This window comes from Euleptes europaea, chromosome 4, assembly GCF_029931775.1.
Source record: "Euleptes europaea isolate rEulEur1 chromosome 4, rEulEur1.hap1, whole genome shotgun sequence".
Classification (NCBI taxonomy): Eukaryota; Metazoa; Chordata; class Lepidosauria; order Squamata; family Sphaerodactylidae; genus Euleptes; species Euleptes europaea.
In genome coordinates this window covers 68,437,462-68,453,079 of record NC_079315.1, presented here as the reverse complement: position 1 = coordinate 68,453,079, position 15,618 = coordinate 68,437,462, and the positions used below count along the sequence as shown (strand labels likewise).

Below are 15,618 nucleotides of genomic sequence, written 5' to 3'. Positions count from 1 at the left end.
GAGAAGCCAAAGTTCAACTATTATCAAGCAACCAGACCATCAATCAAGGCATAATGCCACGCACCTGGAGAGATCTGGCCTCATCTGGAATACTGCATAGTTCTGGCCATATCTCACAAAAGTTATTGCAGAGCTGGACAAGTGCAAAAGAGGGCACATAAGATGACTGGGGTTAAAACACCTTTTCTATGAGGAAAGGCTAAAGAGGCTGGGACTTTTCAGTTTAGAAAAACACAACTAAAGGGGGACATGATAGACGTTTATTGAAGTATGCATGGAGTGGAGGAAGTGGGCAGAAAACCTTATTCTTTCCCGATAAAACTGGAACTCAGGGGCACCCAAGGTAGTTGATGGGCAATAGATTCAAGACAGAAAAAAGGAAGCGCTTCTTTATTCAATAGGTGATTAACTCGTGGAATTTACTGCCTGTAGAAGTGATGGTCACTAGCATAGATCACTAAAAGGGCATTAGACATTCACGGCGGATCCTAGCCAACTAGAAGGAAACTTCACATCCAAAAGTACTTTCAGAGAAAGGGAACACTAGTGGGGAGGGAAACTGCCTGGAGAATCAGTGAACCCCATAGGATTTGGCACAAACCACTGGGCTGCATGACTCTGAGGACCTGAAGCTGCCTTTTTAGTGCGGCGTCAACTATGGCGGACACATCAGCCTCTGTAAGGAACCTTCCACTCACTGCTCCAGGAGAAGGGTTTAGTGGTACGTTACCCTGCACCACTCTTTCTCGCTCTTCAGAAGTCAATTGAGACAAGGGTACGATAGGGCTTTCTCCGCCCAATATAGCAGACCAGGCAAGAGCCATGGTCGATTTTCCTGCTGGGGCCTCTTTCGCGCCTTTTTTGTTTTCATTGCACAATAGTTTGGGTGTGCTTGGTCCAGCCTCCAGCTCCCTTTCCTCTGCGAGGCTACAGACACGGCTGTTAGAGGATTCATCCTGTGGCCCAGCCGATGTAATTAGCTGAATGCTGGAGTCGTCCTCGGAGAGAAAATTGTCTCTCCTCTGGGCTCTATTGGCTGCCATTTTGTGGAACACTGAGAGACCGACAACAGACACATGAGGAACAAACGGTTAAGGCACAACGATTAGGAAGGGCAGGGTAAAACAGGCTGTGAACAAGACAAGACAAAAAAATAGAGGAATGGAGCAGACGAAAAGAACCTTAATAGCTAAGATCAGTGCTAAGCAACTCAGCGAAGGTGCTCTCCCTGTCGAGGCAGGACAGAAACTGAGAGCAATGGGTGGTTTCCCACCCAGGAAGACAGGAAATTAGAATTAGAATTAGTCCTGTCTCCCTGAGAGAGCAATGGCAACCACCTGCCGCTATCAAGATGCCCTGTCCTCAGAGCGAGAACTCCATGTCCCACCCGGAGGCTGTCAACACTAGGCCTGGAACAAATCTCTGGATGACTTGATACCACCTGGCTTGCATAACTCAACTAGGCCTGGTAGCTTTTTATTCTTCAACAGCAGCCACCCTATGAAAGCCAGCATGGTGTACCAGTTAGAGCTTCAGAGTAGGGTCTGGGAGACCCAGGTTCAAATTCCCATCTTGCTGTGGATGCTCACTGGGTGATCTGGACCAGTCACATATTTTCAGCCTGACTTACCTCACAGGATTGTTGTGAGGATAAAAAGGAGGAGAGGAGAATGATGTAAGCTGTTTTAGTCCCCACTGTGGAGAAAGGCAGGGTATAAATGAAGTGAACAAATAATACATATAGCTAAACATGGGAGGCAGATATAAGACAGGTTGTTGAATGTCGAGGAGAGCATTAAGCCGGGAAAGAGGAGAGGATATTGGGGTTGCCAGAAGGAGAGAAAGGGGAAATAATGTGGAGAAGGGGATACAGGGGAACGTGATGTGCCCCCCCCCCCAAGTCCTTGAGGATTTGCTACCATGCAAGTGGGCCTGACCCAATGGCTGGCACCACACAACTGTGCCATAATTCTCCTCGATAGAACCTGCCAGGGAGAGGGGAGGGAAAGGTGAAGACAGAGGGACAGATAAAGTAGGTTTGCTGTTTGGTGGGAAGAAGAGAAGGAAGCAGAAAAAGGGGAGAGACAATGGGGGCTTTCAGGGAAGGGAAAGAGAAAATAATGGAAAGAGAAAATAATGGAGGAAGGGGAAATGAGGTGTCCCCTGCAAGTCCTTGTAGGTTCCTACTTGTAAGGTATAATTACATAATCCATACTCAATTTATAGTGATCGTTGAGCAACATTAAGAACATAAGAAAGGGCTTGCTGGATCAAACCAAGGCCCATCAAGTCCAGCAGTCTGTTCACACAGTGGCCAACCAGGTGCCTCTAGGAAGCCACAAACAAGACGAGTGTCTTGTTAACAGTGTCTTGAGTTGTGCTCCTCAGCTGAGCACCAGATGCAAACACAGACACAATTTTGGGAAGGTATAGGAAATGGAAGGCCTGTATGAATTCGCACAGCGATCCTTCATACCAGTTCTTTTGGAAAGATCAAATGCTATCATTTCACAATCCAACCAATAACAAAGTGTTTCATATGTTTGTTTTCAATGCACCTTAAGATGTTTAAATTGTATGCTCATTGTCCAATACTTCTGAGTCGTGCAGAATCCTTCAATACACACATAAAATGATTTCTGCTTTCTTAAGTCAAAAGAATCATGGAGACAAAATAAACTAAACTGTGAACAAGTTTGCTTAAATAACGCCAGAATTTTATAACATAAAACTATTAACCCTGTGTTTGAAATAGAATGGAAAAGCAGGTTTCAGTTATGTGAACCAGTATTGCCTACTGTTTCATTTGGGAAATAAAATAAACATTGGTTTGATTCCTTGCTGTTAATACTTGCATCTGTAGGTCTAAACACTGGATTGAATCTGACCTGAACATGTGGATCTTATCAGTAAATTTAAAAAGAACCTTGTACAGAAAAGATAATTGTGGAAACATAATACATAATACAAGGCAGGGTTATAAACTTAAGCTCACGTATTTTTATGAAAATGGCAGCAACAAATACACTTCACTTCAATTGCACACAAAGAAATGTCTGTCAAAATAAATCATGGAAATATTATGTAAAACGAAAAGTAAAAACCATGACATAGCCGTTACGATCTGTGACAAAATAAAGGATCAATACCACTACTAAATTACAAAGTTCTCCACAAAAAGAAAAGGAGAGTCCAAATTATCAGATCATATAAAATTTACTTCTAAGTAATTCTAAAGAAATAAATGAGTTTACTATGTTAGACTTTACAAAGAGTGGCAAAATAGGACTCTTTTATATACATGAAACATTAATTTAGTCTGAATAAGAAGTACCCATTATAAGATTATAAATGAAAGGCTTCTTTGATCTTTAATACCAAGACAATTTAAATTGTTTTTGAATTTGGGATTTTTCTTCTCTCCTTAAAGAATGCTTTCATTAAATAAAACATTTTGCCTTCCCGGTAGTGAAGATAACCTTCACAATTATACACAGTTATATTACTGAGTCTGAAATAAGGCAAAATCAAGCAAAGGAAGTGATACCATCCTCCATCAATATGAGGATGGTGTTAGTTACAAATAATAATTGCTAATGCTTCCACGGGAACTACTTCAGTCCGGATATATTGTACAATAGGAATGTCCTATGTCAGCATCAGCAATTTTTACTGTCAACTTGTATTCTCAATAACATTGATTCCATTTCTTTATCTAGACGAAACACACCACACATTATTCAGTGCTGATGTTCTTTTTCAACTTCTATCGCATCTTCAATTTCTGCTACAATAGTCAGAAATGTATGCAAAAGAATGAGCCCTCCCTCTACACAAGACCTAAGAATACTAACATCTGCTTTATACAGTGTCAAAAAAACCAAGATTATGATTGTGATCTAGCAAACCCCAAGAACATAAAATTTGTACTGTCAGGAAAGAGTTCTGCAAAGTTCTTTCCATGTGCTCTTCACAATCCCTTGGGAAAGATGCAAGTGCCTCTCGTGTGGTTTGTTATATCAGGGTCAGAGTCTTAACCATGCTATCACCTCTCTATCTATTTTATAACAGGAAGAAAAACAAACTCCAGGCCCAAGCACTATCTGTTTAAAACGATTTCATTAATATTTTTATAAGTAAAATTATACTCTTGTCTCCACTTGGGCTTACACAGTTGGCAGCATAGATATACTTCCAGCAGAAAATGAAGAAATTTGATTCTAGTATTCCACATCCTTACAAATTGCGAGTTACTGAATCCTTACCATTGCCTTATAAAACCTTTGTACTTCATTCAGCAATGCCAAAATCTTTCCATAAGAAAAATCAAAGAAGTCATGTGAGAGATCACATATTGATAAACTGAGGAAACAAAGGCTCCTCTTTATTCCTTGGCCTAACGAAATAGGAATTCTGTTTTCCCCCCCCTATTATGCTGAACTCCTGGGCAATGAGCCATCTAAATTTGATCCTTTAGAAATGGCTGTTTGGATTAAACCCATATCAAACTTCATTAGCTAAAAGGAATAAAAAAAGTCTTCATTATTATGACTACATGACATTGCTAAATTTTAACATTATTAACTAAGAGTTCCATTCTCCTGAGTTTGCGTTTATTTTTTGGCATGGGCTTGTCATATAAACCATTTTTAAGAAGATGTTCTTTGCTGTGATGGATTTGGGCACCATGCTGAAGCTGGAAAGAGCACAGAGCTTGAAGAGGCCGTAGTATAGTCTGTGGAGAAAAAAACAGAATACACTTATACAGAAGTCTCAGGTAATATTTCCACGGGAGTTTATATCAGACTGTTGTTTCACAAAATCTATATCTAATTCTGAACCTACAAACCTGGATTCCAGAAGAGATTTCTTGAACAGTAAGAAGCACTCTATGTAATTAACTTGTGGAACTCTCTGATGAAGTGATAAAAATTAGATTAGACAGACTTTAAAAGGTATTACATTAATGAATGACAGGTTTACAAATGGAAATTAGCCATGACGGCTAAACACCACTTCCATGTTAAGAGGCAATATACCTCTTAAAGCTAGTTAATGGAAGGCTGTGGACTCTCTGGGGCACTGGGTTTGCTAGGAAGAAGGGTGTTGAATTAGATAGGCCATTGGTCTGATCCAGTGGGGCTTTTGTTATGCTTAAATGTGCTGACCACATTATATCATATCTCTGAAAAAGGTACCAGGAATTCTAGAATACATTCTGGATATTAGAAGACCAGTGAAGGAGTTCCAAACACGGTTTTAAAAAGTTATAGAACCTTATTCCAATCTCTGTTTTTCACATTCTCTGACTTCCCTGAACTAGTATGAATCAAAGACTGCAACCGGCCAGTCCCTAGGTCACCTGACACCAACAGGCTGCAGAAATGCAGTAAGCACCTACTTTGCTGGGGCTCTTATTATCACTAGGACACGGTAAAAGATGCAGCAGCAGATCCCGCCTTTATCAAGATACACCAGTTAATAAAACTTGCTTTGATTGAGGGTAAAAGGAAGAGGGGTTCAGTTCCCTCCAGATGAGTGTTGTTTTAGGATAGTTCAATGGGTACAAAGCACAGTGGGGCTTCTGAACGTTCAGAGAAGAGCAGGGAATTTCAGGTTACTTCACTCACACTGTGGACAGCTCTGCTGGGTAAATAACTCCCATCAACAGTGTCTACCTCAGTTCCGACAGAGGCAACACTCACATTTTCTGAGCTAAGCGAGAAATCTTCGACTAAATGGATGAACTCCTGTGAATAAAAGGGCTCCTCTGTTAGTGGAAAGAAATCTCAGGTTCCAATCTAATATTGCCCATGCACAAGATTGTTTTGAGGTAGCTCCAAAGTTCAAAGGGCTTCCTCTTAGAGACAGGCACATTATTTTTATAATTCTCATCTGTGTGTTTTTGATTTGCAGGAGGGCACCTGTTACACAAGTAGTGGTGCTCAGGAGAATTTAAATGCAAAACATTTCTGGAGTTTCTCAACAGCCCTTATAATAGCTATGCACATACATTATTTTGAATGAATGGTGGGGGGACAGAGTAGGTCACATGTGTCAGTCCATCCCCTGCATGCATTCCCAACCTCCTGGAAAATGATGCACACACATAGGCTGTGTTTCCTGATTGCATAGAGCCTATGTACATAGAACTGCACTTTCTGTACTAAGAGATGTAATCCTGGTCCTATTGCATTATTTGTTGCACACCTTATGCTGTCTGACTGAACTATTTTCTCTATCTTGTAATCTCCACTTTGAGCCTCAGTGAAAAAGGATGGGCTAAAAATAAATAAAACTGCACCAGCAGAGCTCCTGAGAAGCATGATTCCTGATTTTTCAAAAACGGTTGTACACAAGTTGGTTAAATGCAGATGTTCACCCAAATTTGGAGAATTGCATAAGCACATAAGAAAGGCCATGCTGGATCAGACCAAGGGCCATCAAGTCCACCAATCTGTTCACACAGTGGACAACCAGGTGCCTCTAGGAAGCCCACACACAGGACAACTGCAGCAGCATTGTCCTGCCTGTGTTCCAAAGCACCTAATATAATAGGCATGCTCATCTGATCCTGGAGAGAATAGGCATGCATCATGACTAGTATCCATTTCTACCAGTAGTCATGAATAGCCCTCTCCTCCATGAACATGTCCACTCCCCTCTTAAAGCCTTCCAAGTTAGCAGCCATCACCACATCCTGGGGCAGGGTTTTCCACAATTTAACTATGTGTTGTGTGAATAAATGCTTTCTTTTATGCTTAAATGTGCAGTATGCATTCCACACTCTAGTTCAAATAAATGGTAAATGTGAGTGACCAAAGTTTTCTGTCTAACATTTTTTGTTGCAGAATTTATTATCCTTCACTTTTCTAACGTATGAAAGAAAATAATTTGAAGAGTGCACTTGACACAGCTTCTTGCTGTGTATATGCACATTGGAAAACAGGGTTTTACCACCAAGTCTCAAGTATTTTAAGTGAAAACAGTCTTTAAAGCAATTTTCACAGAATCCTATTGCCTATCTGTCTCCTAATGAATTTTTGAACTGTTAAGGATGATGCAGCATTTCAAGGATTAGTTGCAAAGGCAAAGTGTGCCAAAGACATTTGACAATCTTGGCAACATCTTCCATCACAGACCAGTAGGATCCCCTGCCATGCAAAGACTAATGCCTAATTGTTGGTTTTTGACCTATTAACTCCAAACACTGTCATGTTCCAAATTCTTGTAATGACACTTGACAGTTCTAAGCTGATTAGTAGATTGAAATAACCTAATGGGTCATATTTGAAAGCTAGAGGAATGCTTTAAGTCAATGGGATGAGTTTACAAATACATTTTAATCTTCAAGCTTGCTTCAAGGGTTGCTTAGGTCATCTCAGCCGAGTAACTCATGCAGGAATTATTTCCATGTAGGACTATTAATTACTTGCTTGAAATTGGATTGGCAGTGCCTTTAAGACTTCAGAGTTCACCACTGATGCCTTCTGACTAGGGCTGTCAATTTGGTTCGGTCCGAACTGAAAATCAACCGAATTTCCCCTGATTCGGTGATTTTCAGTTCGGACGGATCCGAACTCAAATCTGGCGGGCAACCGGGGGGGGGGCGAATTCAGCGAGTTCGGGAGTTCGCGAATAAATTCGGCCAATTCGGCCCCCCCTTCAGGGGAGCCCGCTAAAAGGCGCGGGCTGCCCTTTAAACTGATCTGCGCCTCCCAGCTGGGAGGCGCAGATGAGTTTCACTGACAGCCCGCCCCCCTTCAGGGTAGCCCGCAGAAGGGGGGCGGGCTGTCATTGAAACTCATCTGCGCCTCCCGCCCGGGAGGCGCAGATGAGTTTCAATGACAGCCCGCCCCCCTTCAGGGTAGCCCGCAGAAGGGAGGCGGGCTGTCATTGAAGCTCATCTGCGCCTCCCGCCCGGGAGGCGCAGATGAGTTTCAATGACAGCCCGCCCCCCTTCAGGGTAGCCCGCAGAAGGGAGGCGGGCTGTCATTGAAACTCATCTGCGCCTCCCGCCCGGGAGGCGCAGATGAGTTTCAATGACAGCCCGCCCCCCTTCAGGGTAGCCCGCCGAAGGGAGGCGGGCTGTCATTGAAACTCATCTGCGCCTCCCGGGCGGGAGGCGCAGATGAGTTTCAATGACAGCCAGCCCCCCTTCAGGGTAGCCCGCCGAAGGGAGGCGGGCTGTCATTGAAGCTCATCTGCGCCTCCCGGGCGGGAGGCGCAGATGAGTTTCAATGACAGCCAGCCCCCCTTCAGGGTAGCCCGCCGAAGGGAGGCGGGCTGTCATTGAAGCTCATCTGCGCCTCCCGGGCGGGAGGCACAGATGAGTTTCAATGACAGCCCGCCCCCCTTCAGGGTAGCCCGCAGAAGGGAGGCGGGCTGTCATTGAAGCTCATCTGCGCCTCCCGCCCGGGAGGCGCAGATGAGTTTCAATGACAGCCCGCCCCCCTTCAGGGTAGCCCGCAGCTAGGAGGCTCAGATCAGTTTAAAGGGCCCCCGCGCGCCTTCAGGGAATCCCTGAAGGCGCGCTTCGGCCGAATTTTCCCCCGAACTCCGGATCCCCCCGAATTACCGGGGATCCGAAGCGGGGGAGTTCGGACTTCGGCATGTACCGACCCCACAAGGGTCAAATTCGGCCGAATCCGAACTGTACCGAATTTTTTTTTGACAGCCCTACTTCTGACTGTAGACTAACCATTTCACCTGTTTATAAACATTTATGTATTACAGTTCCCAAGAAAGATGGTAATTGCTTAATCAGACTCCAACAACCTTATAAGTTACTACATATAAGGAAAATCATCTGATATTGTGGGAGGGACTGCCAGAAAATGAAGTAATCAAGGGCATAAATTCAGTGCAACAAATCATATCCATTAGCACAGAGCCAAAATACATTTTAATCTTCAAGCTTGCTTCAAGGGTTGCTTAGGTCATCCTTTCCTAGCCAGGCATACTGAGCCTGTTAATCAGCATTTGTTGTGAAATATACATTCCACCAAGTTAACTTGAAGTACTTTGATTTAAGCCTATTTTGTCCCATTTAACTCAAACTACTACTTCAACAGGACAATGGATCAGGCAGAACACGCACACACACTTGGAAAAACGTTCTGACTGACTTCAGTGTGATTTATAAGCAACAAGACAGATTCAGGATCACAGACTTAATTCATGAGGTTAACATAAAGAAACATATTCGGTTTAGATTGAGATTTTTGCTAGGAAATGGTATCTAATGAAAGTAACGGAATAACTTTCAAGCAATATGATTTAGAACCAAAATGAAAGATGTATTTTTGACACGCTCCCTGTACATTATAACCCAGTCACCATTCATGTACACTCCAGTCTACTAGCATTACCACATTTTACTTCTGTATTGTGTATCACTGAATGTTTGTTAATGTAGAATGGCAAGTTTAAAATTTCCCTGATTGAAATATATACACTTTTAAATACTCTGTGCCTCTGATGGTTTTTTTGTTTGCATTTCACATTCCAGGCCCAATTACTTAAGCATCTGCAATCAGCTGAATTATTATTAAGATGCTATATTGAATTAAGACAAAATGTTGTTGTTGTTTTTCTTTTCTTTCTGGGTCACTGCTAATTCTATATTGTATCTAAATCTGCAATAGTTGTACTGATTTTTCAAAAGAAACAATTCAAAATACCAAGACCATGGTTACACAGCCCGGATAACCTACATTAGAACCAAAAATTCATCATTTGCTATTTTATGTTTATTCAGATCAATAGTAAATGCATTCTTTTAAAATCACATATATTCCATGTTTCTCCCAAGCTGCCTTTAGTGTTATCAATACATAGATCGGGTGGTGAACATTCCATCTGTATCACAGATGAAATATTTATGGAATGTGCAGCAATGGACAGTTTGCAGTACATCTTGCGAAATATGATGTGACCAGTGTAACTAAAGTAGTAAGAGACATACCACTGACTTTTGCTTTGCTGTACTTTGATCTTCGGAAATAACCTCTTAAAATTTTCACTACTCACTGGTTATCATGAACGAACTATGATGTAATTCAAATTACTAATGAAAGCCAGCACCAATTGGTTTCACAACAGGTTTCCACTTCAACCCTTTGGTCTTACAGAAAGAAACAAAGCACATAGCCCTGACAGTGCAGCTTTCTAAAGCACTAGCATATGGATGGATGGAGATGGGCCATGGTAAAGAAGAGCCAAAAAGCAGCTCTGTAGCTACTACGTATTGCAGTGCAAGAAACTAATTAGCACATTGCTCCTGTTAGATCTCTGAAGTCCACACACTGCAATTCACTGTATTAAATTAGCAGACTGTTATACAGTATTTGACCCTTGGTCAATAAATATAGCCCTGTTAGTGAAACAGCAACTGCTCTCACCATAAGACTCCATTAGCAAAGGATGTAAAATCACTTACCTCTTTAATATAATCATTTTTTTCCATGATTGCAAGAGCAATAGCTGCACATTCAAGTGTGGATAAGCATGCATTTGTGGGCTGTGTACGAATAACATACTGACTTGAAAGGCTAGTTCTCAGTTGCACCTGAAAAACACCAGTGATTCTAGGTTACATAAGTTAACCATACTACAATCTCAGTAACTAAAATACCTTATTAAAATTATGTAATAATTTATTTATAATACAGCCGGTGTGTGTGTGTGTGTTAGATTCAAAAGTGACCTTGCACAAACAGAACACAATTCCAATTCCCCAATGCAGCCACAGTGCCTCCTCCCAATACTACAACCCGCACCATTCCAGAAGTCCCCTTTATCCTCAGCGATGGTTGGGGGGTGCAGGGATCTGCAGCAGGAGGGGGAAAGGTTAGGTTTGGGATTTTCTCATAGTACTTAGGATCCAAGCCAGTGTATACATGATGGTTATAAGCACTTGAAGTATGTTAACAAATCATTTTTGAAGTGTTATTAGCACCTACATACATACAATTTAGAATGAGTACATTCTTCACATTTTATTTATCTAAAGTGGGACAGCATAACATTGTTAGTGATAGATAGTATGAGCCTGTGGTTCAAATCTACTCTCATGAAATAAATGTTACTAAATTTTGCATTCCTCAGTATATACTCTTTTGTGTATGTTCATGTGAACAGTAGAAAGTTGTTCAATGACAATTGAAAGTGAGTACATTATTCCCAACATCACATATGTTTTGAATAGTAATCCATATTGAGACACATTATATTTTGAAGTCCCTTATCTTACAATTATCCACTGGCAATGTTCTCAAATAACTTACGCAGCAATTACTAGAATCACTGACTTAGAACCAAATTGTGTGAGTCTGCGATGTTTTTTTTCAAAAGGTATATTCCTAATTTATATTATACCATTTTGGCCTTCGTGGCTAACAAATGAATTGTTTTCAGTTTCAGCAAGGGCAGGCTTTCACATGTGGATTTTCAATGATGAAACAGACTGTCATCTACAACTCATGTTCATGGCAGAGGACAATCTCAGCAGTGTCAGTTGGAAAAACAACAAGTCCTCCCCAGAAGAACCTCCTCCTTGGACCAATCTGGTAGGAGACCGGGGCGGGGGGGCAGGCTGAGGATGGAGTAGGTTGTGTGCATGGCCTTATATGCTGTATTTTATAACAGACATCTCAATCTCTTGTAACAAAACTCTCACAGAAATACAGTGTTAGAAGAATTATGTTTAGGCATATTTTATTTCAATGTAAAATACTGTTAAGAGGTTACTTTAATTTGTTATTACTTTACAGAGTAAATGTAAAATGCTTTATAAATGGAAATTCAGAAATATCTGTATCCATTACTAAAGCACTTCAGTATCAAGTTATTTGCAGACTTGTCTGAAATTGATTAATTAGCTTTGACTAAAGTGATAAGCGCTTTATGCTATCACACATGTTAAAACACTTTTCAAGAAAGAAACATGTCATTCAGCCATTAGGCAGTGTGTTTTATCAGCTGCAAAGGCTTTCATTGCATTTATAAACAACTGCGGGAAAATGTCTCAGGACTGTTACAAAGGCAAATGTGACATTATTCATTAGGCTGTTTCTTCAGTATCTAACAGAGACTGAATGGCTTTGGCCGCAGTGCTGAATTAGGAGACCCTGACCTGGATAGTCCAACAGGACAGCAAACCCTCTCCATTCTTCTCCCCAGAAGGCCTCCCCACTGTCAGTAACAGACAGAAAGGAATCAGAGCAACTGTGGTCTCTGAAACATTGCTGTAGACCCTACTTACTTCCTATGCCATATATGTTATTTCATGGATGTGAGGAGAAGATATCTCGAGTATTTGAGCAATAAGCAGTATGCCCTTATAGGGTTTTCTTTCAAGTGATTAATGGGCATTTATGAATCCTAAAAAGAAATTGAAACAACACCCTAAGACTTCTTAATTGCTTCAGACTGGCTTGTGTACAGACATTGTTGCATTGCCACTTGGGAACTGTAGTTCAGGGGCTGAAGAAGACAGCATATTATCTAAGCAAACAAGCAACATCCCCACTGGCCCTCCATGCCAAATGTTTAAGTCAAATGGCTAGCTAAACATTTTTAATTGGTGGCTTTTCATGAGGCAATATCCGCCCCCCCTCACCCCCAAACAGCCGGACTTCTAATTCACTTTTTATTTCTGTGATTGCTCAGTTACAAAACCATTGTAAAAAGTTTAAGTCTTTTCAGCAATCATCAAATACACTCCAACACAGCAACTGTCTTAGTAACAATAGCTTGAGGAATATGTTCTGTGCAGGTGCAAAACTGACACATAGGCTTGTAACTTTCTTATAAGCAGAAAATCATTTTCAGATGAAAGGGGGTCACACCTCAAAACACAGCCAAATATTGTGAACTCAATAAATTTCTCTTGAATGTGTTATTTTCTATTTTCAGTGCCACCACTAATTTAATTTTAATCTCTATACAGGTATATGGTTTTTTTTCATGAAAATTAGGTTTATTTTTCTGGTTTCTTGTGAGTTGAAAAATAAGAACTATACTTTCTAAAACTCCAGCTATTTCATAAAGATCAGCTTACAATTATTTACTACATTTATAAACCGCCTTTCTCACTGAGGTGAGACTCAAGGTAGATTACAATGTATGAAAAGCAACTCAGACAGCAAAGTCCTCCAATTAACAATGCAGTAGGACTTGAGCATGATGAACCTTATGAAGTAGCTTGGGCTGATAAAACGTGGTCTTAATTTTCAATTCCATTAAGAACAATATGGAAATAATACTTCAAGAGCAATCTTCAAGGACCTTGTCTGGAAAGGCTAAAAGCCTGGCCGGCAAAATCAATTATAACTTTCAATGGAAATAATTACCAAGCTAATAAAAACCTTTTTGCTGGGATTTGTATGCAACAGAAAGTCAATGACAGTTAAAGATTAAACCACAGCGTACACTGTTTATAGAGTTTAAATCCAGAAACAGGGAGATAATAGAGAACATGTCCCTTTATAAGAAAAATATGGGAGAATTAAAATATCTGTACATAATTATATACTTGAAAAGTAAGAACGTATAGGCCAGGACAGTGCCCTACTCATTAAGAGAATGGAGGTTTCAATGTATATTTGGAACGCTGTATACATACCAGATCCACTGCCATAAAAAATGCTTAGATATTAACAGTTGTGCTGAACACCTCTATGGCAGAAGAGGCAATATCACTCATAGCACTGCATCAAAAAGACCCTTCGGTATATATTATGAGTAAAAAATTATTTCTGCAACATTGTGATGAGACTTTCCAAAAATGGAAAATAAAGTTTTGGGTTTTTCAAAAGAGGTAGTGTCATAAATCTTGTAGCATCTGCCCTGAAACGGAATCCATCAAAGACGGAGGTCCTGTGGTTTGGCTGGAGAGGTCCAGATCAGGGGTTTCAGCTTCTCACTCTTGACAGAGTACAGCTATCACCAACTTTCTCCATCAAGAGTTTGGGTGTGATCTTGGATGCCTTCCTTTTGTATGAGGCCCAGATGACAAATACAGCTAAAGGGGCATTTTTTAAAATCTCCACCAAGCTCAGCTGCTGGCCCCTTATCTGTCCTGCAATGAACTTGCCATAGTGAGCCATGCAACTATCACCTCTAGACTAGACTACTGTAACTCGCTCCACGCAGGGCTATCCTTGAGACTGCTCTGGAAACTGCAATGGGTCCAGAATGAGGGGCGTGGGTCCTTATGGGGACCCCATGGAGAGCATACATACATCCTGTACTTCGCCAGCTGCACTGGCTCCAGATTGAGTACTGAATAAGTTCAAGGTTACACTCTACAGGAAACAACTTGCTGGTAGTCTCTGACCCCAATATCATCCAACTGTCCTCAATGAGAGCCAGGGCCTTTTCAGCTCTGGCCTCAACCTGGTGAAACACTCTGTCAAGTGAGTCCTGTGCCCTGAGGGTTTTAACTCAGTTCCGCAGGGCTTATAAGACAGAGATGTTCCTTTTTATGTAAAGCGAACATCTAATGTTTGTTTCATGACAGAAATTTCTTTTGTGTAGAAATGTGATTTCTTTTGTGTAGAAATGGAGAAGAGAGTTCTCTATGCTAAACAATATAATATAAAGTGTTTAAATTATGGTTTTTAAAAATTAACTTTTTAAAATAGTTTTCCTCGGGCGGTGGTAAGCTCTCCCTGGAGGTTTTTAAGAAGAGGCTAGATGGCCATCTGTCAGCAATGCTGATTCTATGACCTTAGGCAGATCATGAGAGGGAGATGACCCTGGGCATCAAGTATGGGTCACTGGGTGTGTGTGTGGGGGAGGTAGTTCAGAATTTCCTGCATTGTGCAGAGTTGGACTAGATGACCCTGGTGGTCCCTTCCAACTCTATGATACCTTTCATTAACATAGTTATACATTATAAGGTCTGATTTATAAAGCAATCTCTAATTTATTGTTGAGAGTAGTATTGTGACATGATTGGACTTCACAATTGGTTAGAAGAAATAATGCACAATTCTCACCTGTCAAAATATTGCAATTTTCAAATCAAATTAAACTGATTCAAATTTGTCTGAATTCAAAAAAGTTGCAAGAAGCCAGTCAGCTTCTCCATAAAATAATGCTCTTTTAAAAGTTCACTTGATTGTTTTGTTAACAACCATCAGTCAACAAACATTTTCAAAATCATATAATCACATTATGGAATATGAGTGCATCATTACTTGTATTCTGTCACTTCTCTACTTCAACTGCCACAAGCGTAGACTGTCCTCTTGCAGCGACGTTTCAAAAGTATACCTTGATTGCATTTTCCCTGACTTTCCATCAATTTCTATAACTTTTCCCCACCAATTTCCATTTCCCTGACTTTCAAGAAAGAAGTAACCGTGAATAAGGCACTGATGTGAGAGAAAAAACTGGCTTCCACGTAGATACCCAAATGGAAGATAACATCTTTTTTTTTACAAAGATGGCCCAGGCTAGCCTGATCTCGTCAGATCTCAGAAGCTAAGCAGGGTCAGCCCTGGTTAGTATTTGGATGGGAGACCACCAAGGAAGTCCAGGGTTGCTGTGCAGAGGAAGGCACTGGCAAACCACCTCTGCTAGTCTCTTGCCATGAAAACCCCATAAGGG

General features: G+C 41.0%; 1 protein-coding gene across 1 annotated transcript in view; it reads right to left on the bottom strand.

The window, feature by feature from the left end:
• Positions 1–4,545: 4,545 nt before the first annotated feature.
• Positions 4,546–15,618, bottom strand: part of DTWD2 (DTW domain containing 2) — a 74,942-nt gene continuing 63,869 nt past the window's right edge. The window contains exons 5-6 of the mRNA XM_056848732.1: positions 10,442–10,570; positions 4,546–4,735 (exon numbers count right to left, since the gene is read on the bottom strand). Coding sequence (XP_056704710.1) covers positions 4,565–4,735; positions 10,442–10,570 — 300 coding nt within the window. The 3' untranslated portion in view covers positions 4,546–4,564. The remainder of the gene's footprint in view (positions 4,736–10,441; positions 10,571–15,618) is intronic.